General features: G+C 41.0%; 2 protein-coding genes across 5 annotated transcripts in view; both read right to left on the reverse strand.

The window, feature by feature from the left end:
* Positions 1-16,944, reverse strand: part of edc4 (enhancer of mRNA decapping 4) — a 28,704-nt gene extending 11,760 nt beyond the window's left edge. The window contains exons 1-27 of one of the 2 annotated variants that reach the window (XM_084364526.1): positions 16,726-16,944; positions 13,513-13,681; positions 13,217-13,328; positions 12,804-12,903; positions 12,205-12,391; positions 11,805-11,952; positions 11,378-11,482; positions 11,044-11,156; positions 10,778-10,861; positions 10,528-10,623; positions 10,224-10,323; positions 9,849-10,029; positions 9,466-9,532; positions 9,088-9,179; positions 8,454-8,635; positions 7,249-7,328; positions 6,595-6,730; positions 4,849-5,144; positions 4,478-4,708; positions 4,103-4,210; positions 3,750-3,893; positions 3,441-3,477; positions 2,999-3,109; positions 2,372-2,516; positions 1,908-2,063; positions 1,141-1,256; positions 894-1,059 (exon numbers count right to left, since the gene is read on the reverse strand). In XM_084364526.1, coding sequence (XP_084220652.1) covers positions 894-1,059; positions 1,141-1,256; positions 1,908-2,063; positions 2,372-2,516; positions 2,999-3,109; positions 3,441-3,477; positions 3,750-3,893; positions 4,103-4,210; positions 4,478-4,708; positions 4,849-5,144; positions 6,595-6,730; positions 7,249-7,328; positions 8,454-8,635; positions 9,088-9,179; positions 9,466-9,532; positions 9,849-10,029; positions 10,224-10,323; positions 10,528-10,623; positions 10,778-10,861; positions 11,044-11,156; positions 11,378-11,482; positions 11,805-11,952; positions 12,205-12,391; positions 12,804-12,903; positions 13,217-13,328; positions 13,513-13,681; positions 16,726-16,813 — 3,550 coding nt within the window. In that variant the 5' untranslated portion in view covers positions 16,814-16,944. Of the gene's footprint in view, positions 1-893; positions 1,060-1,140; positions 1,257-1,907; positions 2,064-2,371; positions 2,517-2,998; positions 3,110-3,440; positions 3,478-3,749; positions 3,894-4,102; positions 4,211-4,477; positions 4,709-4,848; positions 5,145-6,594; positions 6,731-7,248; positions 7,329-8,453; positions 8,639-9,087; positions 9,180-9,465; positions 9,533-9,848; positions 10,030-10,223; positions 10,324-10,527; positions 10,624-10,777; positions 10,862-11,043; positions 11,157-11,377; positions 11,483-11,804; positions 11,953-12,204; positions 12,392-12,803; positions 12,904-13,216; positions 13,329-13,512; positions 13,682-16,725 lie in introns of both variants that reach the window. The other variant, XM_084364525.1, reaches the window with a different exon arrangement.
* A 1,911-nt stretch (positions 16,945-18,855) lies between these two features.
* nutf2 (nuclear transport factor 2) lies at positions 18,856-25,680 on the reverse strand. 3 transcript variants are annotated; one of them, XR_014623429.1, is made up of 6 exons: positions 25,595-25,680; positions 24,102-24,223; positions 21,867-21,938; positions 21,378-21,476; positions 19,158-19,796; positions 18,856-18,939 (listed from the first exon to the last, which is right to left on the reverse strand). XR_014623429.1 is itself a non-coding variant. In XM_084364590.1 (5 exons), the coding sequence occupies exons 2-5, from the start codon at positions 24,198-24,200 to the stop codon at positions 19,683-19,685; spliced, it is 384 nt and encodes a 127-aa protein (XP_084220716.1). In that variant the 5' UTR covers positions 24,201-24,223; positions 25,595-25,680; the 3' UTR covers positions 18,856-19,682. The 3 variants fall into 3 exon arrangements, 2 of the variants coding, with proteins under 2 accessions (XP_084220716.1, XP_084220717.1); XM_084364590.1 differs by having other exon boundaries at positions 18,856-19,796; XM_084364591.1 differs by lacking the exon at positions 25,595-25,680 and adding an exon at positions 25,349-25,431 and having other exon boundaries at positions 18,856-19,796.
* Between the last annotated feature and the right edge of the window lie 1,393 nt (positions 25,681-27,073).

Below are 27,073 nucleotides of genomic sequence, written 5' to 3' on the forward strand. Positions count from 1 at the left end.
GGCCAAGGACACGTGTGTACACACTACTAAAAGAATGTAGTCAAATGGGACCTAGACCACTTCTGAATGTGGTCTGAGTGATCGTATCTCAAATGTGTCCTCAGTGTGTCCTAGGGGTGTTCACACTCGTACTTTTGTCCAATTGTGATAGGATCACTCAGTACGGATGGTTATACCAGGTCTAAACAGCCTCAAACAGAAAATCTGGGCATAAGCGACACTGCTAAAGGCTCGCAAAGTAACAATGCAAATGTTAGTGCAGCATTTGCAGCAGAGTATCAGTCAATGTTTATACACAAAACACTAAACCCTGAATTTGATCATGGATTAATTTTAAATTGGAACAAGCTCAAATGCTCAGACGGTTACTATGGCCCTAATTTACTGCAGGCTAACTGTGTGTCTCCCCTTTGTACATATGACAGCCTTGGTAAATTTTAAAAAACATCTAGCTGCCAGCTTTCAGAGCACAGTCTCAAAATAAATAGGCTGCTCATCAACACATCAGTGGCCGGGCTCAAACTGAAAAGGCATCATTACAAAAGCTGTCCCTGAGCTATTTGAAAGAGGTGTTTATTTAATTAGACTTCCATATAAACAGACCTTGGTTTCAGAGCTACAGAGGGGGAGCAACCACCATGAAGAGAGCACCAGCACAAAGAGTCTCTACAAGAAACCAGCCATCGTGAGCCATCAGAAGAGGTTCAACAGACAGTCCAAGACTCTCAAGTGTCTGTGCATATAATGAATGGATGTTAGGTCCATTTCAACATTATCCAGCCACTAAATACCGATTGACTTTGTGTTGCAGTAGTTGGAGCTGTCTCCTCTGTATTTTGATATCTATAAGCTGACAAAACCACAGAATTTGATGTATAAAAAAATTAACTTACATTCTTGCGTGCCTTGCTTGAAGCTGTCGTTGATTTGTTGAAACATGGACTGGCAGCCTCTTTCAAAAACAGGCAGCACGGTGCTCTGGAAAGCGTCTTTATAGGCTGTCTGGATGGGCCCCTGCATCGCTTCAGCTGCTGCTCGCCCCATTGCATCCGTTGTGTTCTGTAAACAGGAAGCAGAAATTAGGGGGGGGTGATGTTCTGAAGATTTAGGACCGGACAGGATACAGAGCCAGCCGCTTACCTTAGATTTGACCACCTTGCTGACATTGTCCTTCAGGGTCACCTCCACAGCGGTCAGCTTTGCAGCAATTGTACTATTCAGCTGACCGGTCACTGGCTCGAGACTCTTGGCAATTGCTAGAGAGGGGAAATAATGAATTAGCAAGACAGATTAGCAACAACTCCCCTATAATTAGGCATGAGATCAAGGCTGGAAGAAAAAGGAAAGGAACATCTCATTCGCAAATTAGAGGGCAGCAGAGGGGAGGCAAGAAAACATCTCTCCAAAGACTTAATTTTAGTGTCACAGCCCAACACACCTCAGCTGCCTTTATTATATCTAATTCATCATATGCCTCGGATGATCTCAAGCGTCAAGATAACGCTGTAATTTATTGATGTATAGCCTAGTGTGCACATGGTCCATTTTTTCCATGCTGCAAAGCAAAATTCTGCAGTGAAGACAAAAGAAAGAATAAAGTCTTCTGAACCAAGCACACATTTGCAAGTAGATGGTGAAAAATCTAAATCAAAATCAAAATCCAAAAAAGAAGCCATGGACAGGAAACACCACATAAGCCGACTGTTTAGATTTAATGCATTTAAAATAATCTTCCTTGTCTGCAACTGGCAAACAACGAAATGGTGCAATACCACCATCATCTGGTAACAAGTGTGGAGCACTGTTCTTACAAACAGTCCACTTTGTATCAGCGGAGAGAAGCTCTGCTCAGAGATGTGAAGATTTCCTTCAAAATAGCATGTGTGTTTTTCTGTGTGCTTCCTTACTTTGCGGGACTGTTTTCTTCATTTCATCTCGTAGGACTTTGTCCATTCTGTTGGTTAGCACCGAGCTGAGGGTGTGGCTGAGCTGCTGGCTGAGCTGCTCCTGAAGATGCTGCTGATGATTCTGACTCTCTGCCAGAACTCGCTCTAGTCTGCGCTCTGAGGTCATGAAATGTCAAGGCTCACAAGAATATGAAGGATTATCATCAAGGCCTGCATGCATACTCTTTTTCTTCTCACAACTTTGTGGGGGTTTGTCAAAAAAGGCCTTTGTTCCAAATGTCATTCACTATACACAACCTTCTCATGGCCTTGGGCGACCTACAAGTGTTCCAGTTAACTCCGGGATTCATTTTTAAGTAGTGGCATCACAGTTGTTCACTTTGCCAAGTGTACTAAAGTGGGCTCAGGTTTTTGTTTTTTTTCACAGAAAGCTATCAAAAATGTTGAGTAAGAGTGGAGGATACGTTCTTGTTCCTGGTGGTTTGTCAGGACGTGCTCTACCTGAGCCATGATGGAGCTCTGCATGGCTTCAATCTGTCCACGCAGTTCAGTTAACTCCCTCTGCTGGCTACGCAGGAGCATCAACAACTCGTCCTGTACTGCATTCATCTACAGGGTGATGAAGAGAATGATTGAAAAAGGAGACCGAGTGGATGAAGGGAAAGTGCTGCTGAAACATGGGAATTTTACTTATATCAATATTTTTGAGTTAGTGAGTAGACAATGATTTGATAAGAAACAGTAACTTTATAAGCTGGTGGCTAAGCAAGTTAATTTTTGCTATTTTCCTGTCTGCAAGAAGCCAAAAATCAATTAACGGTTAAAAGGTAGGTGCAATGTGTTTTAATTCAAAAGCACAACATTACTTTTCTTCCATTCATATTTTCATTGTGGTAGTTAATGAATATAAAAGAAGGTAACCAGTTAACTCCGGGATTCATTTTTAAGTAGTGGCATCACAGTTGTTCACTTTGCCAAGTGTACTAAAGTGGGCTCAGGTTTTTGTTTTTTTCACAGAAAGCTATCAAAAATGTTGAGTAAGAGTGGAGGATACGTTTTTGTTCCTGGTGGTTTGTCAGGACGTGCTCTACCTGAGCCATGATGGGGCTCTGCATGGCTTCAATCTGTCCACGCAGTTCAGTTAACTCCCTTTGCTGGCTACGCAGGGGCATCAACAACTTGTCCTGTACTTCTGCATTCATCTACAGGGTGATGAAGAGAATGATTGAAAAAGGAGACAGAGTGGACGAAGGGAAAGTGCTGCTGAAACATGGGAATTTTACTTATATCAATATTTTTGAGTTAGTAAGTAGACAATGATTTGATAAGAAACAGTAACTTTATAAGCTGGTGGCTAAGCAAGTTAATTTTTGCTATTTTCCTGTCTGCAAGAAGCCAAAAATCAATTAACGGTTAAAAGGTAGGTGCAATGTGTTTTAATTCAAAAGCACAACATTACTTTTCTTCCATTCATATTTTCATTGTGGTAGTTAATGAATATAAAAGAAGGTAACCAATATGTGATCATCTTACCTGACCAGAGTCCAAGTGCCTGGACTGAGACAACTCACTGAGGAGACAAAATGTGCAAACACCTTAACAATAATACTCCAAGTTTATATATACTCAAGTATATTATTTACTAGTTGTGTATATAAAATGGCACCTAAATGACTAATCACTTATCTCACTTTTCATAAACACGGTACACATTTCTTATTTCCTCACACTACTGATTTCTGCTGCATTGAAAACATCAGCCTCAAGATTCAACTCTTCTCAATTCTGCAAATTGTTTTTATTCCATGCCCACTTCGTGCTCTGTATCAAACCTCAACATACCTGTCATCTTTCTTGGTCTTTCTCTTTAGTTTTGGCGAGCCTCGCGGCGAGGTCTTCCAATCCTTAACAGGTAGTCTGTGAGAGGAGCGAGCGCCACAATTCCCTGAGGATGATGCCAGACTGGCCACCTCATCATCAGGGTCACTGGGTCACACAAAGAAACCAGATAAACACAGAGTTCGATGCTCTGTACTCATCTTGGAAAAGCTCCATAAAATCAGAACATTATTGTATATTAAAAACAGTGCTGAATTTGTGTTGTGCCATGTTTTGTGATATCTTCTTTTTATAATGACACTAGACATGTCTGTTTATTTGCATAAAGAAAGAGATGGTGTGTTCCCTTATGTTACCTCTGCTCTGCGCCAGCATCCTGACTGTCGTTCTGTGTGAGGTGATACGAGCGTCGATGGTAAGGGGAGCTCAAGTGTCTGTCCTGTCTGTCTGACTCCTCTCTTGAACTACAACACAAGACATGTGACACAAACTTCTTTTGATAAATGTATTTCAAGCTGCTTTTACAGTTTCAACACAGATATGAAAGATAAACTGAACAGTTCATACTGCCTGTTATTAGTTATTAGGTCAAGTCTTCCATTTGCTTTAATTTAATGTATCTTGACAAACACTAATTCGATTACAGGTTTAACTTACATGTTACATACTTCCTAAGTAGTGGTGAGATTTTTAAATTCCTTCAAGTTAATTCTGTACATGGGGATTCTTACCAGTCGCTCAGACCATTGTCCCTGAGACTGTTCCTGGTTTCTCTGGTGATGTCAGGTGCGGCCGGCCAAGGTGTGTGGCTAACGCTGCCATCTGAGGACCCTCCTCCAACCCCAGGGTTCTCCTGTGATAACGCGTTCTCAAGTAGAGATGGCGTGTTGCTGAGTCTGGGCTCGGACTCTACTGCCCCACCCACTGGCCCATCTGCACCTCCAAGTTCGAGGGGCAACAGGCTGAGACAGTAAAGACATTGTTTTGGTGTTTGTCTCCAAGAATTTCTATACGCTTTAAGTCACTGATGAACATTTTGCTTGTGAACACTAAGCCAACATTCATTTCTATTAAAGTTACGTCATCATTGCTTGTAACGTACCTGTTGTTGTTGGCTGTGCGTGGTGAGGTTAGTAGGTGCAGGGCAGATGCAGCAGATGCCATGCTGTCTGTTTGGAGAGCAGAAAGAGGTGAGGCCTCCAAGCTGGACACCAGTCCACGCTGAAGCTGCAGGGTCTGGGATGCAATCTCTGGCATGTCCTGGGACATGGCTGTGGAGGCTGAAGAGATGACATCAGGGGAGCGGGCTCTGGTCGGAGAGGCCAGAGGTGGCAGGAGGGGAGAATCCAGAACCTGAGGGGCATCAAGTGAGAGAGGACCACTGGGGGAGGCTAAAGCCTAGAGACAGAGAAAAGCAGTATAATGAAAAAATGCATTATGTAATTTAGAGTATAAACAGGCTTGTAGAAGAAGCAGGCATGCGAACTGGTTAGGGGAGAAAAAGGTGAGAACATTGCGTGGATAGAGAAAACCGGGTACAACTAGGGGGGTCCGGGGGTATGCGCCCCTGGAAGAAAATTTTGTCAATTTTAACAGTTAAATGTATGAATCTGGACTACTCTGAAGAGAAAATTGAAAGATTTGTTGAACTTAAAAATGTATTATTTACCAAGGCATTGTATCAGCAGGTTAAAGACAATAGGCATATAGAAATTGCACAAAAGACCAGCTCAGCCCTAAAGCCTGTACAAGACAAAACAAGATGACAAAAATCACCTAATAGTAGTTTATTTATTATCTATTATTATTACAGTCTTCCACTGCATTTTGGGAGATGGTAATCAATGTTCAGGCACAGCAAGCAGAAAAAAAGATCAAATTTGATCACGTTTATATTACAATAATTACTCTATTAATTTGTACTCTAAATTGATGTTTAACTCTACTTCTACGTCCTCTAACGGGCTTTGCTATTGGTTTATTTTGGGGAAGCAGCCCACCTGGGAGGGGGTGACTTCTCTCTCCATCTCATGTGAGGTGGAGAAGGGGGAGAAAGCCCGGGCACATGCTGCGCGCTGCCAAGCCAGCACACGCGCTGGATGAGAGCTCAGCACACGAGTCTATCACTGACGTTTAGCATTTACTCCTGATTACTGTTTGCATGCCGACGAGGCAGGGCGAGTAATGTTCTTCTCATTTCCATAGTTAACCGTTCCTGCTTCAGCTTCTAGATCGTGGTCGGGAAGCACAGGGGAGACTTTGATTTGCCTCCAAGGCCGAAGTTGATGCTAACTTCGGGGCTAACTGTTAGCCTAGCTCCTCCCTCACTTTACCCAGCAGCTGGGAAGCAAGACACGGGAACTTTCCTGGGTCCTGAGGAGCTTCAGTATTTACTCAGAGACAAACAGAAACCTAAACTGTACATGTACTACTAATAGACAACTTTACTGTTCATTTCTTCTCTTCTCCATCACTCACACCTGTCAGCTCTGAGCTCAGCCACCGTCTCTCTATCTCCTGCTTCTCCACTCGCTACGCTCTTAAAGGAGCCACGCTGCTCTTAAAACACCATGTTTCCATGCGAGCATGTTTATGCGGCCTTTCTAACATTGGACTAGAATTCCATTGATTGTGGAATCGGACGATTATGCAAAATGATCGCGGTCAGCTCAAATAATTGCTATCAGGCGATTATGTAATAATTGTGACAGGCCTAGACGACCCCCCCCCCCCCCAAAAAGTTTCTCCTCAGATCTACACGAATCTCGTAGATGACCTATTTTGAAATCAAAGCGCCGAAAGGTGAGGAGTTTGCATGCCTGAAGTAGGAGAGTGAGTCAGGTCCTACCTGGAGGTTCTCCAGTCCAGGCAGCAGCACTGCAGAAGCAGCTCTTGGGCTGCTGGTGGAAGTGGAGAGTGCTAGACTGCTGCTGCTGTTGTTGTTCTCTGTTCTATTGGGACTCTGACTGACATCATCCATAGCTCTGTACATGGTTAAACAGACATACTGTACTCAGAGATACATGTTCACATGTGTGACCAGAGGAGTTGTACATTATGTGGATATGTAAATCTATTGGTGACAAACAGTTTGGATTTAAAATAAACAGAGGAAGACAAAAGCTGATATGTAGCAATGATAACAAATGAATTAAAAACATAACTTCAACAAACAACTAATTAAAAACATACCAATCCTCACAGTAAAAAGAGGAAACAATGTACTTAAATTCTGTCTATGTAAATTATATAATCTGAATTAATCAGCACTGAAGAAGTTTAATAATTAAAATAATTTAAATCTGCCACTGTTGTAAAACTTTTCTGTAACAGCCCACACAATCCAATTTCCAAACTCCAACTGCACATATTAAGCACAAAGATGTTAAGAATGTTTCATATTATAAAATTTCAATTGAGATTAGTCTGTACCACAGATCCTGCTCACTTCTGAATTTCTTTTTGCAATCTTATCACTTCTACATTGCACAGAAAAGCTCACCTGTTAGTGGAGTCAGAGTTGCTGCTGATCGCTGTCACAATGGTCAAACTGCTGGCGCTGCTGCCAGGAGATGCTGGTACCTGGAGGGTGACAAAAAAGTGATCTACCAACCGAAAATGTAATGGATCTGGAAAATCACTACGTTATGGTTAAAAACAAAACATGGTTGCCACATTTATACCTTGCATTATAGTCACTGCCATACTGCAATAATGCCATACATTACTGGGATGGGTTGCCAAAACTAAACCATTTATTAAAGCCAGAAAACGATGAAAATATAAATTATCGGATTTTCAAATTCCAATGAGTGGATGTTACCATGTGCGACGAAAACTTCCACCAGGAAAAGTAACCAAATCTAAAATTCAAAAAATGGTATTTCAACAAGGTCACTTTATTGTAATGGTTTCATTCAAAGTTTTGCCAAAAATCAAACCATTTGCACAAACCAGACCCTGTGTAAAACATTAAATGATGTGCTCCTCAGCGCAATCGAGAAGGCTTGAATGATAAGGCTGAAGGTACCAGTCACCTGGTAAAATGCAAAGATCTTTGTGAGGACATGTGAGTGCATCTCATCCTATGATCATGTTGTATCTCCAAATTGTGTGAATAAGGCATCATAACAGTATTATAATGCAAAAAATGCATTTTTGAGTTCCCCTTACCTCTAGCCATGATTCTGCGGCTTCCATAGAAGTGCGGGACTTACATATTGCAGTGAAAATGAGGCCACAGTAAGAATAAATGTTACAGGAGAAAAAATGCCCAGAAACTTCTTGGGTCTCAGAGGGTTACTGAAGAAAAACTTCAAAAAAGAAAAAAGAAAAAGAGAGCTGTTTGACTCCCCGCCGCTCACTTCACACATGGATGAAACTGAAAATCTTACTTTATCTTTAGCTGTCTGAGTTCAAACAGCCAAAGGTAACGCAGGTTTTCAGTTTGTATAGATTGTGTATTCACAGGGTCATGGCTTGTGTCTGCTGAATGCTGGTACGTGGGAGGAGGTGCTTTTCATGGGGTGAGATAATGCAAGCTGATGAACAAAAAATGTCTGAAGACTAGCGCTCATTTGCTCAAGTGTTTTGACTATTTTGTTGACTGTATGCTGGAGTGACACTCAGACACCAACCAGACAGCCCAGACCAATTGTAAATCAAAGCCGGAGAGAAGCAGTTTACAAAGCTCCTGAGTGTTCTTACCGAAGTGCTTGGTGTCATGAAAGCATCTGGAGTCATCAGTTTGGGCATCGCCCCGCTGCTGGTACCAGAGTTTGACAGGAAGTCAGTGGGAGCAGGAAGCGATGGGATCTTCCTGAGGTCCGTTTGAGAGCCATTTCCTGATTCCTTGTCAGAGCTCTGGTCTGTGAGATGGTCTGAAAACCCTGCTGGATACACAGAATGTGAAGAGGGCTTCATTTGTGTGCCAACATTGCAACATTAACAATTAAAGAAAGCACCATCACTGAGAAATTCAAAACAAAGGACAGAGGAGAGCTTTATCATAAAATGAATGAACTCATAGTGGAATCCTATATTTCATAAAGTACAAGGATGTTTGTTCAAAAGTGGTCAATAATGCTATTGTTCAGCTTAAATAAAGGTGTTGTACTTTTGACATGACAACTACTTTGTATAGTTACATACCTTAATACATAATCCAATTTGAATAAATTTCTAGTGAAATAAATTGCTAATACTCTTAACACAGTCTACAGATGTTTACAAATGTACACAACGGAAACGAAACCTATGTAAAAAATAAAGAGGCATCATTTCCATGCATTGGGGTTTGTCTGTCCCAGCTTTATGTTGAAGTCTTGGGACTGTGACTTACCAAAACCATCCTGAGAATCAGAGTGGGGCAGGAAGACTGCAGAGCTGGAACCCAAGTTGGGTTGAAACCAGATCTGAACATCCTGTAGACTCCTGAACACACACAGAATAAAGAGTAATGTTGGCCGGTTGCATGCTGCTTGCGCGAGACTCCACAAACATGCACACTCATCCCCTACAATTACATAATTGCAACTGGTATGCTGACCTGCATTTGAAACATCACGATTCACTTAATCGCCATCAATAAAAATTTGGTGTTTATTATTATTGACCATCTGTATGCAAAATAGGTCCTTAGGATCATTAAAGCTTTATTCTATTTCACTCCAACTAACATCATCTTAACACTGACATCAGCCAGTGGGAGGAAACTTACTTGGTGTGAACACAGTAGAGTTTTATTTGAATCCCCGACTTGGACTCCGTGGGTCCTTGAGTGCCCTCTGGAGGAAAACACACACATATAAAAGTTGTGCTGTAAGCTGTGTTGTAAGATCAATACTGCTTCATATTTAATGCACTATTTAATTAAGCAGTGTTCCCAAAAACATCTCAAATGAACACAAAAATAAATTGCCTTGTTTTAAAGATTACCGTGTGTGTGTGTGTGCCCTTGGAATATCTTAATGACTAAGAACACCCCATACTATGATGAAAAGAAAATGTATGGCAACAGAAATGATCAAAGGACAACAGCAGTGAAAAGATTTTTGTTTCAAGTGTGTGTTTGTGTGAGAGAGAGAGAGTGCACATGCGCACCTGTTGTCAGGCTCTCGCTCTCCTCCTCTGCAGGGAGGACTTCAGTGTGTCTCAGACGGCTGTGGGTGACATCCCGGACCCCAAAGCTGAGCACAGGGTGGGTGAGCAGGAACTCTGATACCGCTGTGAAAGTGGCTTTGCCTTTCTCCAGGTCCTGCCGCAGCTCCATCACATACAGAACCTGGAAAATGATGAAATCAGCTAAATCTGACATGCATCAGTAGGCCAAAACCTCTGTACATGGGATTCATACTGTTCCAACTGAGCTACTGGAACACCCATAGGCATCAATATGAAACTGAGACTGCATCATAGCCATAAAAATCCTTGTAGTATGTTTAAACTGCACAACAAATTCGACAACTTTGTGCTGACCTTCCTCTGTACATCTGTGAGGATGAGATACTCCGCAGCGAGGTCCAGACTGGCCTTCAGACTGGGCATAACTGAGGAGTTGAAGAGATCTGGAGAAAATCTAAAAAAGGAGGAAAAAACACCACTATTAGCATCCTCGAATCTGTAAATGTAAATTAATGGGATGAGCTTTCAGACAGAAATAATCCTCTAAAAAACTCTCTTGACATAAGAACTAAATTTAGACTTATCTAAAGCACCTTTTTGATGTTCAAAGCCTATTCCACAGGACACAGTGCATAAAAATGATGAGTAAAGCAATAACCTGATGGTCTGTAAACAGGTCCAGGAAACAGTGCACCACATTTTCAACTCTTGGTTCTGATCCGCTCCAGTTATCAGGAACCTCCAGAAAGGAACCCTATAGAGCGCAGAGTAAAAGATGTGACCAGATGTGACAAAGGAAAGGAGAAAAGAATGTGAACCAGCGAAGATTCAAACAGCAACAGCCTAAGACGGATATACACATGTCACAATTTTCACTGAAAGCTGTGTGTGCAGCAGCGTGTACTCACTCTGGGTCCTGCCTCTTGTGGTTGTCACAAAAAAGAAGGCAGGAAAGGGGGCGTCCTCCGTGAGGCCGCAATTCATGAAGACATCTTGAAGACAGAATAATAAAGATGAGTAAGTGGCAGAGTACGTCATGGACCTCAACTTTTAAATTCTTGAGAAAATTCAACTATTTTAAGTCAGAAGAATTTATATCCAAAATAAATGATATGGTGTTAAAGTAAATAAGAGATACATAAATGTTCATTTAAAAGAAAGCATTCTTGCTTACCTCGGTTTATCCTGCACCCCTTCTATGTATATCTGCCAAAACTTGATATATCCGTCATGGCTGGCTGTAGCTAACACGGTTCCATCTGGAGACAGGGCTCCTTCACTGACTCGCTAGAAACAACACACACAATCAGCACTGTAAAGATTATATGCAACAAACCAAAAGACACACAGCATTTTATGCTTTATTTTCTGTGGTTTTACTTTTTCAGATGAAATTTTCCAGAATCATCAGTAATTATGGTTCCACTTGTTTGAAATCCTCATCGAGTTGTACTGACCATTTAACTGGTTATGGACAGTTACATGACTGTTCTATCCTGACCCCCTACCTGGGTATGTCCCTTGACTGTGATGAGGCCTTCTTTTAGGTCTGTTGCATCGATAGGCCAGCTGCTGTTGTTGGCTCTCAAGACCTCCAGGTCCCACACCTCCGCCTAGATGGAGAGGACCATAAATTAGATGTGCAAAGTTGACACTTTTCTCTTTCCTGACACTAATCTGATAGCTAAACACAGAGTACAGGTCTGACACCAGGGTTCTTTCTTCTTTGTAAAGATTAAATTGCATGTGCGTATGACCACACTTTAGCCTTTATGCTGGGATCATATCCCTATGTACAACTTGACATTCAGCACTAATACATATTCGTATACATGTAAGCAGATGGGCAAATTTTGACTGCATTGTTAAAGAACAAATGTTTCAAGTTACAAAAACAATGTCTAAGACAAACATTTCTGTGTTAAACTCTGGTACCCTGTCTTCATGTAGGAGGGCTAAGGTCTGGCTGGTGTCGTCCTGGTTGTCCTCGTTGTCATCCTGGATGAACGGGCACCATATGAGGCGACGGTGGGAGTTCAGTGGTGTGTCCTCTGGCCGTCGGATATGAACCACCACCTGATCACTGTAGGGAGGATGGGTTAAGGAGGAAAATTGTAGAAAAGGCCATTCTTTGACAGAGCCAAAGCAGGCTGTGATATTACAAAGGGTTGTGTTAAACCACAAAGCAGTTTGGTCTGCTTGGTGTGATTACTTGCACCAGAAGTACAAACAGAAATAAGATGAAATAAACAGTGCAAAGATGAGCAGTAGCACTCAGACACACACATGGACCTCCTACACACTCCTTATCAGTTTCTCCCACATGTCAGGATACAGTATCTTGCTTCCAGTGCAGGTGAGCTGCCAGACCATCAGGTTGCCCGCTTCATCTACACAACCCAACAGGGAGGAGTCGAGGTGGGCAAAAGCCAGATCTGTGACAGCTCCAGTGAAGCCCTTCAGCAGGGAGCGCTCAGCAAAACCCACGCTCAGGACACGAATCATTGCATGGTTGTTGGCTCCTGAGAGAGGTGTTTTATTTGAAAGGAAAGGATAAACCAACAGCACTCACTTCATCTGAGCAACTACAGACTCATATTTCATCATGTTTTATCAAAATAACTGTCTAAGCAGAGGAATAGAACAACACTCTCTCCACTGTAGCTACATTTCTAGACACCGCCACAGGTAGAATGTAATGTTGATACGCTGTATTCAGATTTTTTATTATTGCTAAATCAAACACTTGAAAACATGCTTACTATTTGTCAACTGCTTTGTTTAAACAATTTTCAATGTCCAAAATGAAAGCAGAGTATTATAAACACTACACACAATGTACCGATAGCCTTACTGTCTGTGGTAGTAGATCAAGTGCTAATTAATGTTTGTGTCATTTGATGGTAGAAATAACAGGTACTTCAGGACTCTCACCTCTGATGGCGTAGGCCAGGAAGGAGTTGGACACAGCTATCAGCCTGCCATAATAATACTTGTGTTCCCAGTCATACTTGGCAACAGGTTGAATCTTCACCTGAATTAAAAAAACAGATTCAGCATTCAAAATGTATTCATATACCATCTTAACAAAGTTCATAAAGACTTTTATAGTCATGAGGCTGTGGTCTTCAAAATCCAAGTCATAAAAAGTGTTAACTTCTGTGATAATACACTACATATTCATTTAAAAATTTAACCTTTTCCTTTTTAGGGATTCAGGGAGCTGAAATTTTATAAGCACAGTAACTCGTCACTACCAAAGCTCTCGACGCTGTTGGCGTCATGCCTTTTTGATTAATACATTGACATGACTTTGCTTTTTTGTTGCTGATGATTTGGCCTCTTACCTTGTTGCTGCCACGAGCCTTGCTGTTGATGCTGGAATCTTGACTCGCCACAATCTCCACATTTATAGAGGTGATGGGGATGCAGGTGGAGCCATCGTCACCAGAAAGGCAGCTGTGAGTGCAGCACATTCATTGAAGTTCAAAATTGATTTAGTTTCTTAAATTTCAGTGCACAATGTCTCTGCATTTAGAATTAGTAAAGTCAAATATAAAAGAGGCATCTCTATATTCTTCATGGGGCAAAATCAGCCTAACTGCTAAGTTGCGCGAGTGACTGTTTCTCAGAAACCACTCACATTATCTGAGACTCCTGCGCAGTGCTGAGGTCTGTGGAGATGGGTCTGGTAGAGTCTGACATGGTTGTCCGATCAGCGCTGCCTAGAAGACCTCCTAACCCTACTCCCAATAACCCGTTCAGCTCTCCATTAAAAGATGGCATTCTCTGGCCATCACTGGATTGTGCATCTGAGGAAAGACAATGAAAGCAGAAGTTATGCTGTGTGTGTGTGTGTGTGTGTGTGTGTGTGTGTATGTATGTTGTATGCATGCATGTATGTATGTATACTATATGATATTACTCTTTCAAGGAGAGGCTAATAAGATTTTTGCTCTACTCCTAAGTAATTTAACTCAAACAGGCTGTGGGTCCGAAACAGGGTTTTCCACAAGGATAAGGAGAAGACGGCCAGTGTGAAAAAGTAGCCAGCTAGGCTACTGAAAGCCCAAATTTGGCCTTTGGCACATTCTTATGCTCCTTTTCCATTAAATAAACTGATCTGAATTATTGCTTTTCTTAACAACTTAATTGAACTGATTGTATCCAAGAAGAATTTGGCTTCTTGTGCATTTCAGCCCACACACTTCTATAAATAGATATCATGATTTACAGGATCTGAAATCTGTTTGTATAATTGGTGAAGAAAAAGAAAACTTTCCCTGACATATTAAACTGTAAAATTACATTGTGGGGCTGAGGCATAGTGTACATTTTCTTCATATGACACAGGCCTATAACTTTGATAACATTGCCTGTCTTAGCCCTAATCCACACGTATACAGTTATTTTTGGAAACAGGACAAGCGTTTTTGTACCTTTTCAGAAAAAATCTACATCCATACTGCTACACCTGAAAACGCATATCCCATGGCCATTCACATACAATGTGCATGCACGTGCTGTTCTTAACAGGAAACAGATACAGTTACAGAAAATACTATGAATTAGGCAGCAAAATGTGACTGCTCTTCACAGAGTCTTCCTGGATAATGCTACTTTTAAAAGCACATTTTCAACAGCTTTTTTTGTCTGTCTTATCCATCACTGTATTGTCAAGGTCTGTTTGTGTCTTTCTAACATCCATCCCCTTGATATACAAATAATCCATTTCACATTTGCCAATGATCCTCAAAAGAGTTTTCTAAAAACCACGCTTTCAGTGACCTAAAACACAGTTTATGTGTGTATATAAGCCAAAAACACATTAAAAGAGGAGCTTTGATTTAAGAAATACCTGTGCATGTGGACAGGGCCTTTGTGTGTGTTTGCAATGTATCTTAAAGATGACTTTGTTTTAAAAAGTGCAATGCAAATAAAAAGTCAATTCCTTCATTTGATCATTCATTAAGCCGTTCATTCAAATGCAGCCCTAGTTTTGTCATCAGTTATACTGTTAATATCTTTCAAACAATGAAAAACAACTATTATCTACCCAGGACACCTCTCCACTTTATCAGAGTTTTAAAAAAGGAGCCGGCTAGTGGTAATGGAAAGCTATGCTGTAATATAAAAGGATCTGCAATAAGAAAGAATATTTATCACATTCGCTCAAATTCATATACCACTCTATTTTTTTAATTATTTCATTTGACAATTTTATAAATGTGAGTGTTATTAAATGATTTAGAAACAATTTCTTTAATAATTTATTGATAATTTAATATCAATAATTGTCCATTTCTATTGAAAATTACTATTTCTGTATCTGATGTAATACTAAAGTAAGACGAATGATGTCTGTTAAAACCCACTCAAACAGACTCAAATCAATCCCCCTCTTCTGAAGCACAATGCTTTTTCATGCACATTTGTACACATTGCAGCAGGGTAAAATCACAGGTGAAACTATTCACATTAATTTACATTTACTTCCGCGGACACTTCAGTCACGCAGAGCTGTGATTGGTGGGATGAGGTGCACCTGATCTTCCATCTTAGTCAAAATGCCTGCTGTTAAAAAGATCTAAAAAGAGCCATTTGAGTAGTTTGCAACTGTCTGACCAAATAGTCCGTCAAGAAATGTCCACAAAATTATTTAATAATCATATTAATAAATAATAATCATCATCATACTACTGCAAATATTTAATTCTGTTGAAGAGGGTCACGTGATTATCCAGCAGAAGAGCCTCATCTGTTACACAACAACCTCCTCTAAAACCCATAATAATATGTTGCCCTGAGCATTACGTCAAGGAGCAGGGCATGCATTTCATTATTCACCTAGAATATTAATCATATCCCAGGGGCTACATTTTGGTTATCATTAGGGCATAATGGTGATTCAATTGTATATGTAGCTTGACAGAAGTTGCCAACACCTTCAATCAAACAATGACAAAAAAACCCCAATAATGATCCAACTTCTATCTGTATTTGTTTTCCTATTTGTCAAATGTTTCTACTTCTCCTCAGTCTACAACCATGTACATATTTGTATGGTGTATGCTGACAAACAGGAGCAGGATATACACTGGTCACTTAAGGACACCTGCGTTTTCTTTCCTCCAACTTCCCTAAAGCCGTCTGTGTCTTCGTAATATCCTCTATCATTTTTGACAGGTGCGAGATTGTAAAAAAACGAGTAGGTCGAAGGTACCACAAACAAACATGGTGTGAGTGTATCAAAACAGCCATTAAAACTGACCTTCTACGCAGTTATGGAGGCTCGAGCTAATGCTTGATAGCAGCAAAAATATTTAAAGCTAAGCGTGGGATATAAAGATAACGTTACACCTATGTCGCTTTGAAGTCACTGCCACAAATGAGCAGGTGCTACAGAGATCATTTGGAATAAAAAAAACATTATTTCTACTTTATCGTCACTGGGCTGCAGAACACACAGATTCCCTACACCAGAAAATAGACTGAGACATAAGCTAACTATAGCTCGTAACGTAGCTAACACTTGGGATGATAAAATACGAGACCTTTTCGACGCAGTTAGCGCTCTAACATTACGACGAACCTCAACGCATTCGTTTCTCCGTGGAAATATGTGACAAAAATGGCTATTTGTGTTAATGTATTAATATTTAAGTTGTTTCAAACCAAAACGGGTGCCGTTTATTAACAGGTAGTGAAACTGCTTTTGAGCTAACTTTACTCCAGCACAGCGGCGCGCTAAACCAACTCGCGTTAGCTAGGTACCACTTTAGCTAGCTAGCTAGCTTTCGATTAGCTTCTGCGGCCTTAGCTAGCGCAGCAGCTTTTCATTCCCGGTTCAACTTACCGGTGCCGTTCCCGGGACGGTCGAGCTTGAGGATGTCCCGGAGATGCTGAGTCGCACCCTCGATATCTATGTTAGAATTGGACGCCATGTGTGAGGGAAAGGGGAGGCTGGGTTAATTTTGGGGGAGAAAATGATTTCTTGTTTGATGGGATGCTGTCAATGTTCCCTTCGTTCACCCAGAGCAACCGTCTAAACTTCCGTTGTGTCCGCGCCGTAGCCTCCGAGTCGCCTCTGTGTCAGGTCATTGGTTCCTACCTCAACTTGTACGGAGGCTCAATATGGGTTCAGACACTAGGACGCATAATGTCGCCCTCCACCGTCAGAAACATTGTTAGGTATTTTTCTCCCTTTATCCTTTTTTGTATACTTTTGCTCCTTGGTCATTTTACCAGTCGCTCTATTTCTTCTATTTTCTCTATGTTGTATATGACAAACCAGACCACGTCAGACCGAACCCTTGATGTGCAATTTAACAATTGATTAGCACATTTTATGAATGGAAAATGGCCAGCATTAAATCAATTACATCATGACAATTTACATAAATAAATCCCAATATAGTCATACATGAAGCAAAAAAGAAACAATAAAAATTGAACTCAGTCAAATGTGACAGTGAAATTACAGTTAATCATACATATTGTCATGATAACCTCAAAACAGAAGCAAAGTGTTTTACACAAGTTCAGCTCCTATTTGTTGTATTCATTGTGATTGCATTAAGGCCGCTCACTGAGGCCTCCTGTTGGTACAGTGTTTTGATATCACATCCAGGATGCATGTTTGAAGAAATTCAGACCCACGGCCTCGAACTGTCTATCACCAAGCACTGAACAACTTGAATAGAAAGTGTATCATTTTCCTTTACCAGTCATTCTGGTTGCTGCTTCTGAAGGTATAAATAAAATTTTTTGTTATATTCCTGATTTTTTTTATATTCCTGTGCAAATGACATGATAGTGATAATTATAGAAATGTTAGTGGTGACAACTATTTCAATTCATAATCTCAAGGCAATGAAGATCCTCAAGAAATTGAAATCCACTTATACTTTTTTAGTATATAAAGTGAAAGTTACCATTTCACTTAATAACATCGTTTCAATCCAGATTCAAATAATTCATTTTGCCATTTTTCATAATCAACCTATTAATATGAAACACTGGAATATTATTTATTCAGAGGTCACACTCCAGACTCTATATTTAGGTTATGACTCATGAGCATCAGGTGACTGGCTCCTGCAGACCTGCGTCAGTATGCTGTCCTTCAATTATTGACTCACTAAAATTGTACAAATGTAACTGATGCAATCAACATGGAGAAGTAGGTGTGCTATATCAGCAAAGTAATATGGCACCTAAGGTAATTGGTCCTGTATGAAATAAATCACAACACATGAACTTCTTTAAGGGTTGTGTAACATTTCTGCCCTATACAACAAGGCTTTGCCTCTGCTACACAAAAATCCTGCAGAGTAGAACATTTACATTGGTAAAATGTTGATGACAGAACTGAAGAGGCCTCTTGGATGACAGGTGAAACACGTCCACTTCCCTATGATACAGCACTTACATTGGTTACCTTTTACAATATTTGGTTACAGCTATGGCTGACTGGGAATTCACTGATCCAACTTTCTCTTCTGATATTTTGATGACACTGAGAGCAGATCCTTAGTCAGCGCCCTCTTCTTCCCAAGTTTAAAATCTGTCTACCACATTGCCTGGCATTCATTAGCCTCCTTTATATGTGAGGTGACATAATGTCAGGGATTGCCGTGGCGCTAAAAACCAAGTCAGCAACTGGTCATGACCTACTGACTGCAATTCATATAGTGGAAATACTGGATCTTATAACTTGACAACTTCATTTAAAGTGGATCCGTCACTTCTGGCCAATACACACAACCCACTTAATAAGGTCAGTATCCGCTAGATTACAATCCTGAGGACCTATGGCTGGCATTTATTTGACCATTTTCTCCCACTGATGTTTTGTTATAAGGTCACCCAAACCGATGATTTTGCAAACAGCAAAAATAATATGCACTTGAAGACACACAAAACTTGTATGAAACTATGAAGAGGCAAGCCATGGAGAATAATATGGAGAGACAAGGCAACACCATTAAGAAAAAATCCAGGTTTTATTGTCTATCGTGGCTGTAGTCCATGGTTTCTGCCAAACGTGTGAGAGCGGGAGAGAGAGAGACTGAGAGAGAGAGAGAGAGAGGAGAGAGAGAGAGAGAACAGAGAGAGAGAGAATGTAGAATCAAAGCCAATCACATAGCAGGGTCAAACTTCATTTCAAAACTTTCAAAACCTGGCATGAGAGAGCGACTCATGGCAAAGTTAACAATTATTTAAAGGAAGATAAAACTTAGTTAAACACACTAAGGCAACACACAAGTGGCATCTAAAACAACTTACAATGAAAGACGTCGGAGCAGAAGAAGGCGACTCTGAACCTGAACGTGGATCTACAGATCAGTCAACGACAGTGCTAACAGAACTCAGTTGACAGCAATGGAATCAACAGTAGAGTAGAATGGGTTAAAAATTAAGTAAAGAATGGTGACAAGCAGAGTTATGAGTTAATGGCATTGGTCAGCTGTTTGTCTTTCTGGTGGTTTGAGTGTAGATATTGTAATAGGAGGATCCCAGCGTCATGCAGAGTGGCAGACAGGGGGCATCTGATTGGTCGGCCGGCTCGCAGCAAAGAAACACGTTGCAGTTCTACTGGTTGGGGTGGTCTTAAAAAACCCACCTGGATGAGGTTCAGTGATTGACATCTAGAATCCGGTGTTTGCTTGTTTGTCATATGAGACAGCAGGAGGGAGGGTTGAACGTTCTCTCTTCTCTCCATCTTCGACTCCTCCCTGCCCTCCCTCCATACTTCCATCACAAAGTGCTCTTCACTATGGCCGCCCCTGCCCACCAGAGTGGGGACGGGGGTTAGCCAAAGTTGTGAATGGCCAGCCTGAACATGTCATTGGTGCACACCCATGCATCGTTAATGTTCTTCAGGAGGAAACTCTGATGAAAACCCATTATGGGGTCATCATCTGCCTGTGAACACACACAAACAGAAATAGAAGGGGTTCAGAAAGAAGTCAGCACTGTAGTCATTTCATTTATCAGTTGTACATAAAAGCGAGTATGCTGGTTGTGGGGACTGTCCAGCCATTGTAAACAGCTATGTAATCCCTTGTGTGCCACGTCTGGGAAGGAATGCCAATAACAGCACCCAGGAGTGAGAGTTGGAGCCAACAAATCTGTACCAAAGAGCTGGCAGCTCCAATCAAGATTACGAATAATTAGTTACAAGGTTTACAAGAAAACTTTTAGCCTTTTCACACTGCATATTCTTAGCCCAGGCCTAAGTGTAACCGGACAGTTGACCCTGAGATAACTTATTCAGCCCCTATTCACCCCAGAGGTCATGTTGACCAATTGGTTTCCAAATTTGACTTAATTTTTTTTACAATGACAGTAAAAATCTGACGGCTGTCATTTTGTCTGATTAAGACCCTGAAGGTGATATGCAGTAATATTAGTAATTCACACGCAACACTGTCAATAACCACATGAAAACCACCTGTAGACGAACCCCCTCACTAGCGTGTTGAAGAGATATGGACTGGAGGTCTTGGCAGGAGTCTGTGACCGCAAAGGGTCACAGAGGAATAACACCTGTGCAACCAGCGCAAAGACTGCATGCTGCGATTTCCTCCAAGTGAAGCGAGTGCTTGCAGGATCAACTTCAAAACTCTGGCCTAAGTGGTGCTGTTAGTCTCCAGTGAGGTAGCAGAAGGCAGGTTCATAACAGAATTTCAACAAGCACAGAAAGTCGTTTGTCCAAGGCATAGACGCAATTATGACAATCCCCTCAGCAGCAATCTCACATTATGCATTTGATTACGCTCAAGCGAGCACCCAGTTTAAGTCCATGTGGACCAGAGGGAAGGTTTGAGTTTAGGCTAGGTTACAGCAGGTTAATTGAGTTCAATTTCATTTCTTGTTAATGGTTTCTTCCTATTTAAATTGGAATTGTCTTATTCCGAAAAATTGCTCACGTTTTGTTTGTTTTGTTCACATTTTCCTGTTTTGGCACAATAACCATTTTCTAGTGTCCCCCGCTGTTATGGTCATAAAAAAATAATAATCAAATAAATAATTCATCTGTTTCATGTGTTGACACGAAAAGTGACTGTACACTCAGTGTCTCTGTTCACCTTTTCTCTCCATGCCCTTAATAATGCAAAATGTTTATGTTTCTTGTGCATTAGATTGTGGTCAAGATGATTTTGAAAATGAAATGCTATTAAATAGGCTATGACTTATTATCATTAAAAAACTAAAATTAAAATGATGGGTAATAATCAATTATGACAGAATTTTACAGTCCTGTCTATCAAAATGACAGACAACAAGAAAGTCAAGACAACCTCTGATTCACACACGTCGTTATCCCAGGGTTAAACAATACATGTCAAATAGATGATTAGGTGATTTGATAGTATAGTAACAGAATTTATTTGAATCACAGGAACATTCATGAATAACCATATCAACTGTAGAATTGAATGTGTGATGACTCTGCTGCCAAACAAATGACACAGTCTAAAATAAGGTGTGAATGCTACTTACTCTTAGCTGTCCTACAACCATACTCAAGATGCAGCAGTCTGGAGTTGGCTGATGGTCCTGCGCTGTTATATTATGTGCTATTTTTGAGAAGGGGAGACTCTGGCACACACAAACAGGAAACACACAACGGGCAGATTAATACAGGTATATCAGACATTGAAAGAAAGCAAAAACTCAAAACATTCACCTAAGATTAGTGTTATATTGTAGGCAAGTGGACCAGTTGTGTATGATATAGCTGACCTGGATGACTGACAATCTTCAACTTCACCTACAGTAAGATTCTTCTAATTTATCTGGGCTATTTCCATTACACCTTGAGAAATAAGAATTATGTAAATAGTTTGTCTGACTCCCTATGTAACCAGATTTATAATGTTAACCCTGGTTCTTGTGTGCATGTAAACACACTGACTGACATTGCCTGTGTGTTTCCTATTTTACATGTTACAACTCTGTACATAGCAATAAGTTACCAGATAAACTCACCTTAAGTTTGTCAACAATTGCTGTTTTTCCCTGGTACTGTTGTCCTTCCCACGTAAGGCATGACGAGTCGATCTGTGTGGAGCGAGACAGAGAGAAAAAGGTTGGAGGAAAAGATTAATTGTATAGGATGCCATTTGCAGATGTAAGGTTAATCAAAAAGCCACACCACATTATTCAAATGATGCTAGTTCTAATCAAGCAGATTGACAAAGTGAGAAGTTTTAAACTGAGCGTCTGTTGGTGCGTGACAACCTACTGACACAGAAGTAAAGGCTTAATATAAAGGGAGCAACAGGAAACATAGGTCACGGTTCTGTACATAACTCGATTGGGGATCACTGTTTGGTAAAACAGAAGAAAGCAACAAAATACTCCCACGGGCATAACGCTTTGTCCTTTTTCATTCATTTTTCAACAGACAGCTCTCCAACATTTACCCGCACAGCTGATTTGAGCGAAGCAGGCCGGTTCTCTGGATCCAGCGTCTCATTTCAACTTGCCATAGTGTACAGTGAGTCAGTAGCCCTTTTCACACAGAGACTCTGCTTTATCTCTGCAGCGGAGGTTCACCAATTCTCCGCCTTTGTTTGTTCACACAGAACCAAGCAGCTCTGACGTAAAGCCGCACCAGTCTGTCAATTCATACAGCACGCCAGCGCTGCGGATCCAAAAGAGGCGGCATGACATTACACGTCATGATGATGACGTCTGTGTGTTTTTTTCCAACGTGTTTCCCCCAGTGTCCACCTGTTAATCTAAACATGTACTGCTGACTGTTTAGAATCATATGGATGCTGTTATAATGTATTGTGATTGAGATCCTGACCCACCGTACATCCTGGAAAGTGACAAAGTTACGTTTTTCGCTGTAAACCGGACCCTGACTGACTTTCTCACTCATGGGGAGGGTTGCTGTTTTCTGGGGAAAAGTTCACTGAAGTCTCGACAAAGACAAACACTTGGTGAGTTAAAGTTTTTTGCCGGAGACAGACGCTGTTTTTCGGGCAGAAATGTGACGAAGAGTTGGTAGGACAGACAGGATGACAGACACTTCTCCACGTATTACTGCAATATTTTTTTTCTCACATAAGTTGCCAAAGACACGACCAGTTACTACATTACTGTTGTTTGGTCCTGTAACGTAGCTCTGTAGGACATATCTTTATTTTGTTGAGTAAAGGATCTGTTTAGTTATCAGACTGTGAACACCATCAGATCGGCACACCCCGACTCCGCACCACCGGCTTATCCATTCACACAGACGCTGGTTCACCTCTGCTGCACCTCTGATACTACCTCTGGAGGCGCATCAGAGCCGCAGCGAAATTTCATCCCTCACCGCATCTGAAACTTTCCCACAGAGGAGGATGCGGAGAATTGGTGCAGGATCCCCGCACTCAAAGGGCAGCGTGAATGGGGCTAGCGTCTTCTTCTTTGTCTTGTTTTATTGCATCTTCTTCTTCTACTTTTGTTGCTTTTTGAAAGTGTGAGAGTCAGATGTATTCTACGTATGACAGCATGCACCGAACCATGTCTGTACCAGACAGTTCAGGAGAAATACATGCACCATTACATCCCTACTAAATATACATTTCCCTGAAGTAGATGATAAGTTACTAGCATGGCCTAGACATTAGACTGTCACCTCACAGCAAGACAGTCCTGGGATTCATTTGCAGCTTTCTGTGTGGAGTTTGCATGTTCTCCCTGTGCTTACATGGTTTCCCCACCCTTCAGTTACCTATACACACAGCAAGTGCAGCAGGTACAAGTGATCTTGTTTGCTTTGTATTGCATTCATTAAAACTAGAGACCATCTTGCGATCACACCAGCTGCTGTGCCTGTCAACATGTTCACACTCTGACCTATGACTATTCCTTAGTGATTAGTACAGCGAGTGCATGATACCACACCAATCTTCAAACTCAGCCATCATATTGATCTCAACTACACACCTGTCAAGTGTGGGTAGACTGATTATCGGCCGGGGCCAATATTCAGCATTTTCTGATTGTCGGTATCTGTGATTTTAATGGTTGATTTAAATGGTTGCATCCTGCACAGTTGTGACATTATCTGGCTGACATACTCTGTCCACAGATGACAGACGCATATAAACAAAGTGAAAACATTACCAGCCCGACCGGTGCACCTGAGAAATGTATTAAGGTGCAGCCAAGTCCTGTGATAAGTTATGTCGTAACTGAAGGAGATCACAGTTCTGTCACACTCACATATATGGCTCCCAGGTTTTCTCTCTCAGAGTCAAATACAGCATAGTAGTGCTGCACAAAGCTGGATCCTATCTGCTCCCACAGAGGCTGGTCCACCATCCTGTCTCACCCTGCAACACACACTGGGAAGATGGAAAGGTGGGTCAGAAAGACAGGATGAAAACACTGATACGTTGGTGAAAAATGCAAATAAAAACAAAATAAAACAAATAACAGCTCATTCATTTCAAGTGTGTACCTAGTTGGTTGTCTAAAAGAAAATGATATGAATTATTTTCTGTGACCTTCAGTCACCAGATCTCAACCCAGCTGAACACTGGGAGATCTGTTAAGTGTTTCTAATAATGTGTCCATCTCATTTACAAACAGGTTCACTTTCTAAAGCAGTTTTGAAAATAATTGAACTTTATATCCTTCATGACGATAATATAATAATATTAAACAGTATATGTACTCATATGTACGTATATGGAGCAATATGGAGATGAAAGCAATAGCTAAATCCAGTGTGTATCCCGGTGATGTATAGACCACGACAACTGTCAAAGTGGCCAAAATATACACTATCCGAATCACAGTTTTCTATTCACTTTAAACAAACAGGAACTCACTTATTTCACTTAACTTTCACAAAAACAAAAAACAAACAAAACAAAAAAACACGTCCTTCATGCTGACCACAATTTAAAAAACAAAAACAACAACAACACAAAGTGTCATGGCTGGCGGTGCATTAAATACCACCACACTGAGGGAAAAAACATTTAAAATACTTCAACTAAAATGGCCCGGAGGAGTTAAGCTGGACACACCGCTCTCCGCTTGGGTGACACTGACAGCACAGGTCATGTGCTTCCACATAACGATACACTGTTGTTACTGGAACAATCTGAGAGCTCTGAACATTAGCGGAGAAGTCGGGACAACGTACCATGAATACCAACGGGACGTAAAAAGACCAGCTTGAACACAGATACGGCTAGCGGGAGGGCAAAATCAGCTGTTTTCCTATGCAATGTTAATAATAGAAACGCTCATATATGGCTAGTTTACAGAAGCTAACTAGCCGCTACTAGCCAGTGAGCCGCCTTGTTTGCTAACATTGACTTAGCCTGTCATAGCAAGAACAGTCCACACACCTAGCATGCCTCCCCGCCAGCTAATGTGGGACGTCAGATAAATTATATTTCCCGGAGTTAGCCAACTGGCTGGCTGGCTTTGGCCCTTTCACAGGTTGCTAAAAATACCTCGTCTCCTCCAAGTGTTGCTGGCTCCTCCGGGCCCGCGCAACACAGCTCTGGAACCCCACAGCAGCTAACTACATAGGCGTGCCCAACGTTTGCCCTAAACCCGGCAGGAGCAGCCAATTGAACTACTTATATCACCTTATACTTGTTCAAATGTCAGGCTAAACTAGCGCTTTTCGTTTTCGCACATGTTTTCATTCACTATTTCACGACAGGATTTCCTAAAAAGAAGTAATAACAACTTACCGCTATCCAACGCCGAGGCCGGCTGCACGATCGCACAGTGCAGTGTCTGTTACTCTACGAGGGCACGCACTCAAACTGTACAGGCCCCGTTGGACTGTGGGAACTGTAGTCTTAATGTGCGACAGTCGTTTAAATTGTAGGGGGTCGCAAGTGGAGTTTAATTGAACATCAGTTTGATTATGTTACGGCCTATACAGTTTGGATAGTATTGTGATATGAATATATACATATTTAAAAAACATTGACCAATCAAGGCTGGACTTATCTGCTCACAGGCTCAGGGTTAAAGTGAGCCCCTCAGGGTGCCCTAACTGAAGTTGGTAGGTGATAAATATTTAAGAATATGCACTATATACTGTAAGACGGACATTAAATGAAATGATATAGGTAGAAAAGCTTGGTTGTCATTTACATTGGGGACGCTGTCCCCACCACCTTTTGTTTTGCTCTACCGTTTACATGGCTGCCGAAATGGACACGCGCAGGTCATGCCTGCTATGTAGTCTGTGAAGCAATGTAATTTAGTTAATCCCAGTCATTATTCAAATAATCAGTTTAGCTACGAGCCAGTATTCAAGTAAGTTTATGCAGTTTACCTACCAGCCATTATTCAAGTAATGCAGTTTAGCCACCAGCCATTATTCAAGTAATGCAGTTTAGCCACCAGCCATTATTCAAGTAATGCAGTTTAGCTACCAGCCATTAGTGAAGCAATTAAAATCATCAGCCTAACCTTAAAAAAAAAGTTCATTGTATTGTTCATTGTACCATAGACACGATCAGCACATGCGTAATCCATCCAAACAGCACTTATCCACTCTGACCACATACCATCTCCCCATTATATTGCTTTAAACTTCATATGTTGAAGACCGTTTTTTAACACTTTTCATCTCAGTTGTTATGTCCGCACCACTTTCCAACACAAAGTGACGCCCTTAGATTTCAACACTGGGCCTCTAAACAAGGTAGGGCTGTAAGAGCAGGTAAAAATACAGGAGCCACCACAATGCATAACATTTCAGTTTATAATGTTTTTTAGTTTATATACTGTATATTATCAACGAATGTGCCATAAATCAAATCATTTTCATAATATTAAAGCATTTGGGGCTCCATGGATGTCGACCACATTGCCCAGCAGGTAATCCAGCTTTATAATTATGATGTTATCATTTCAACCATATTGCCTCATATGAAGCCCTTAACATACAATGTTGGTTATTGGTTCTTATAAATTAACATTTTAAGCCTCAGAAGACTCACATGACTTACATCACATTACATAACCTGCAGTCAACTTATTACAGTGTATTTGAGGATGAAGTAGCAAAGAGAGGGCGCTACTTACTCCATAAGTACTTTTATATTCACTCCATTGATCTGAGATGTAATTAATATTTACTTGCCAATACGAAGTTATCAGTTAAGCAATATTTTACATAAAAAACATAGGATAAACATAGGATAACTTAAATA

This window comes from Pagrus pagrus (assembly GCF_965226575.1).
Source record: "Pagrus pagrus genome assembly, chromosome: 10".
Classification (NCBI taxonomy): Eukaryota; Metazoa; Chordata; class Actinopteri; order Spariformes; family Sparidae; genus Pagrus; species Pagrus pagrus.

Coding starts and splice junctions, on each gene's coding strand:
- nutf2 (XM_084364590.1), bottom strand. CDS start 24,200: ATGGTGGACCAGCCTCTGTGGGAGCAGATAGGATCCAGCTTTGTGCAG. Junction 21,939..24,101: donor AAAACCTGGGAGCCATATAT/GTGAGTGTGACA, acceptor CGCTCCACACAG/ATCGACTCGTCATGCCTTAC. Junction 19,797..21,377: donor TGGTTGTAGGACAGCTAAGA/GTAAGTAGCATT, acceptor GTGTGTTCACAG/GCAGATGATGACCCCATAAT.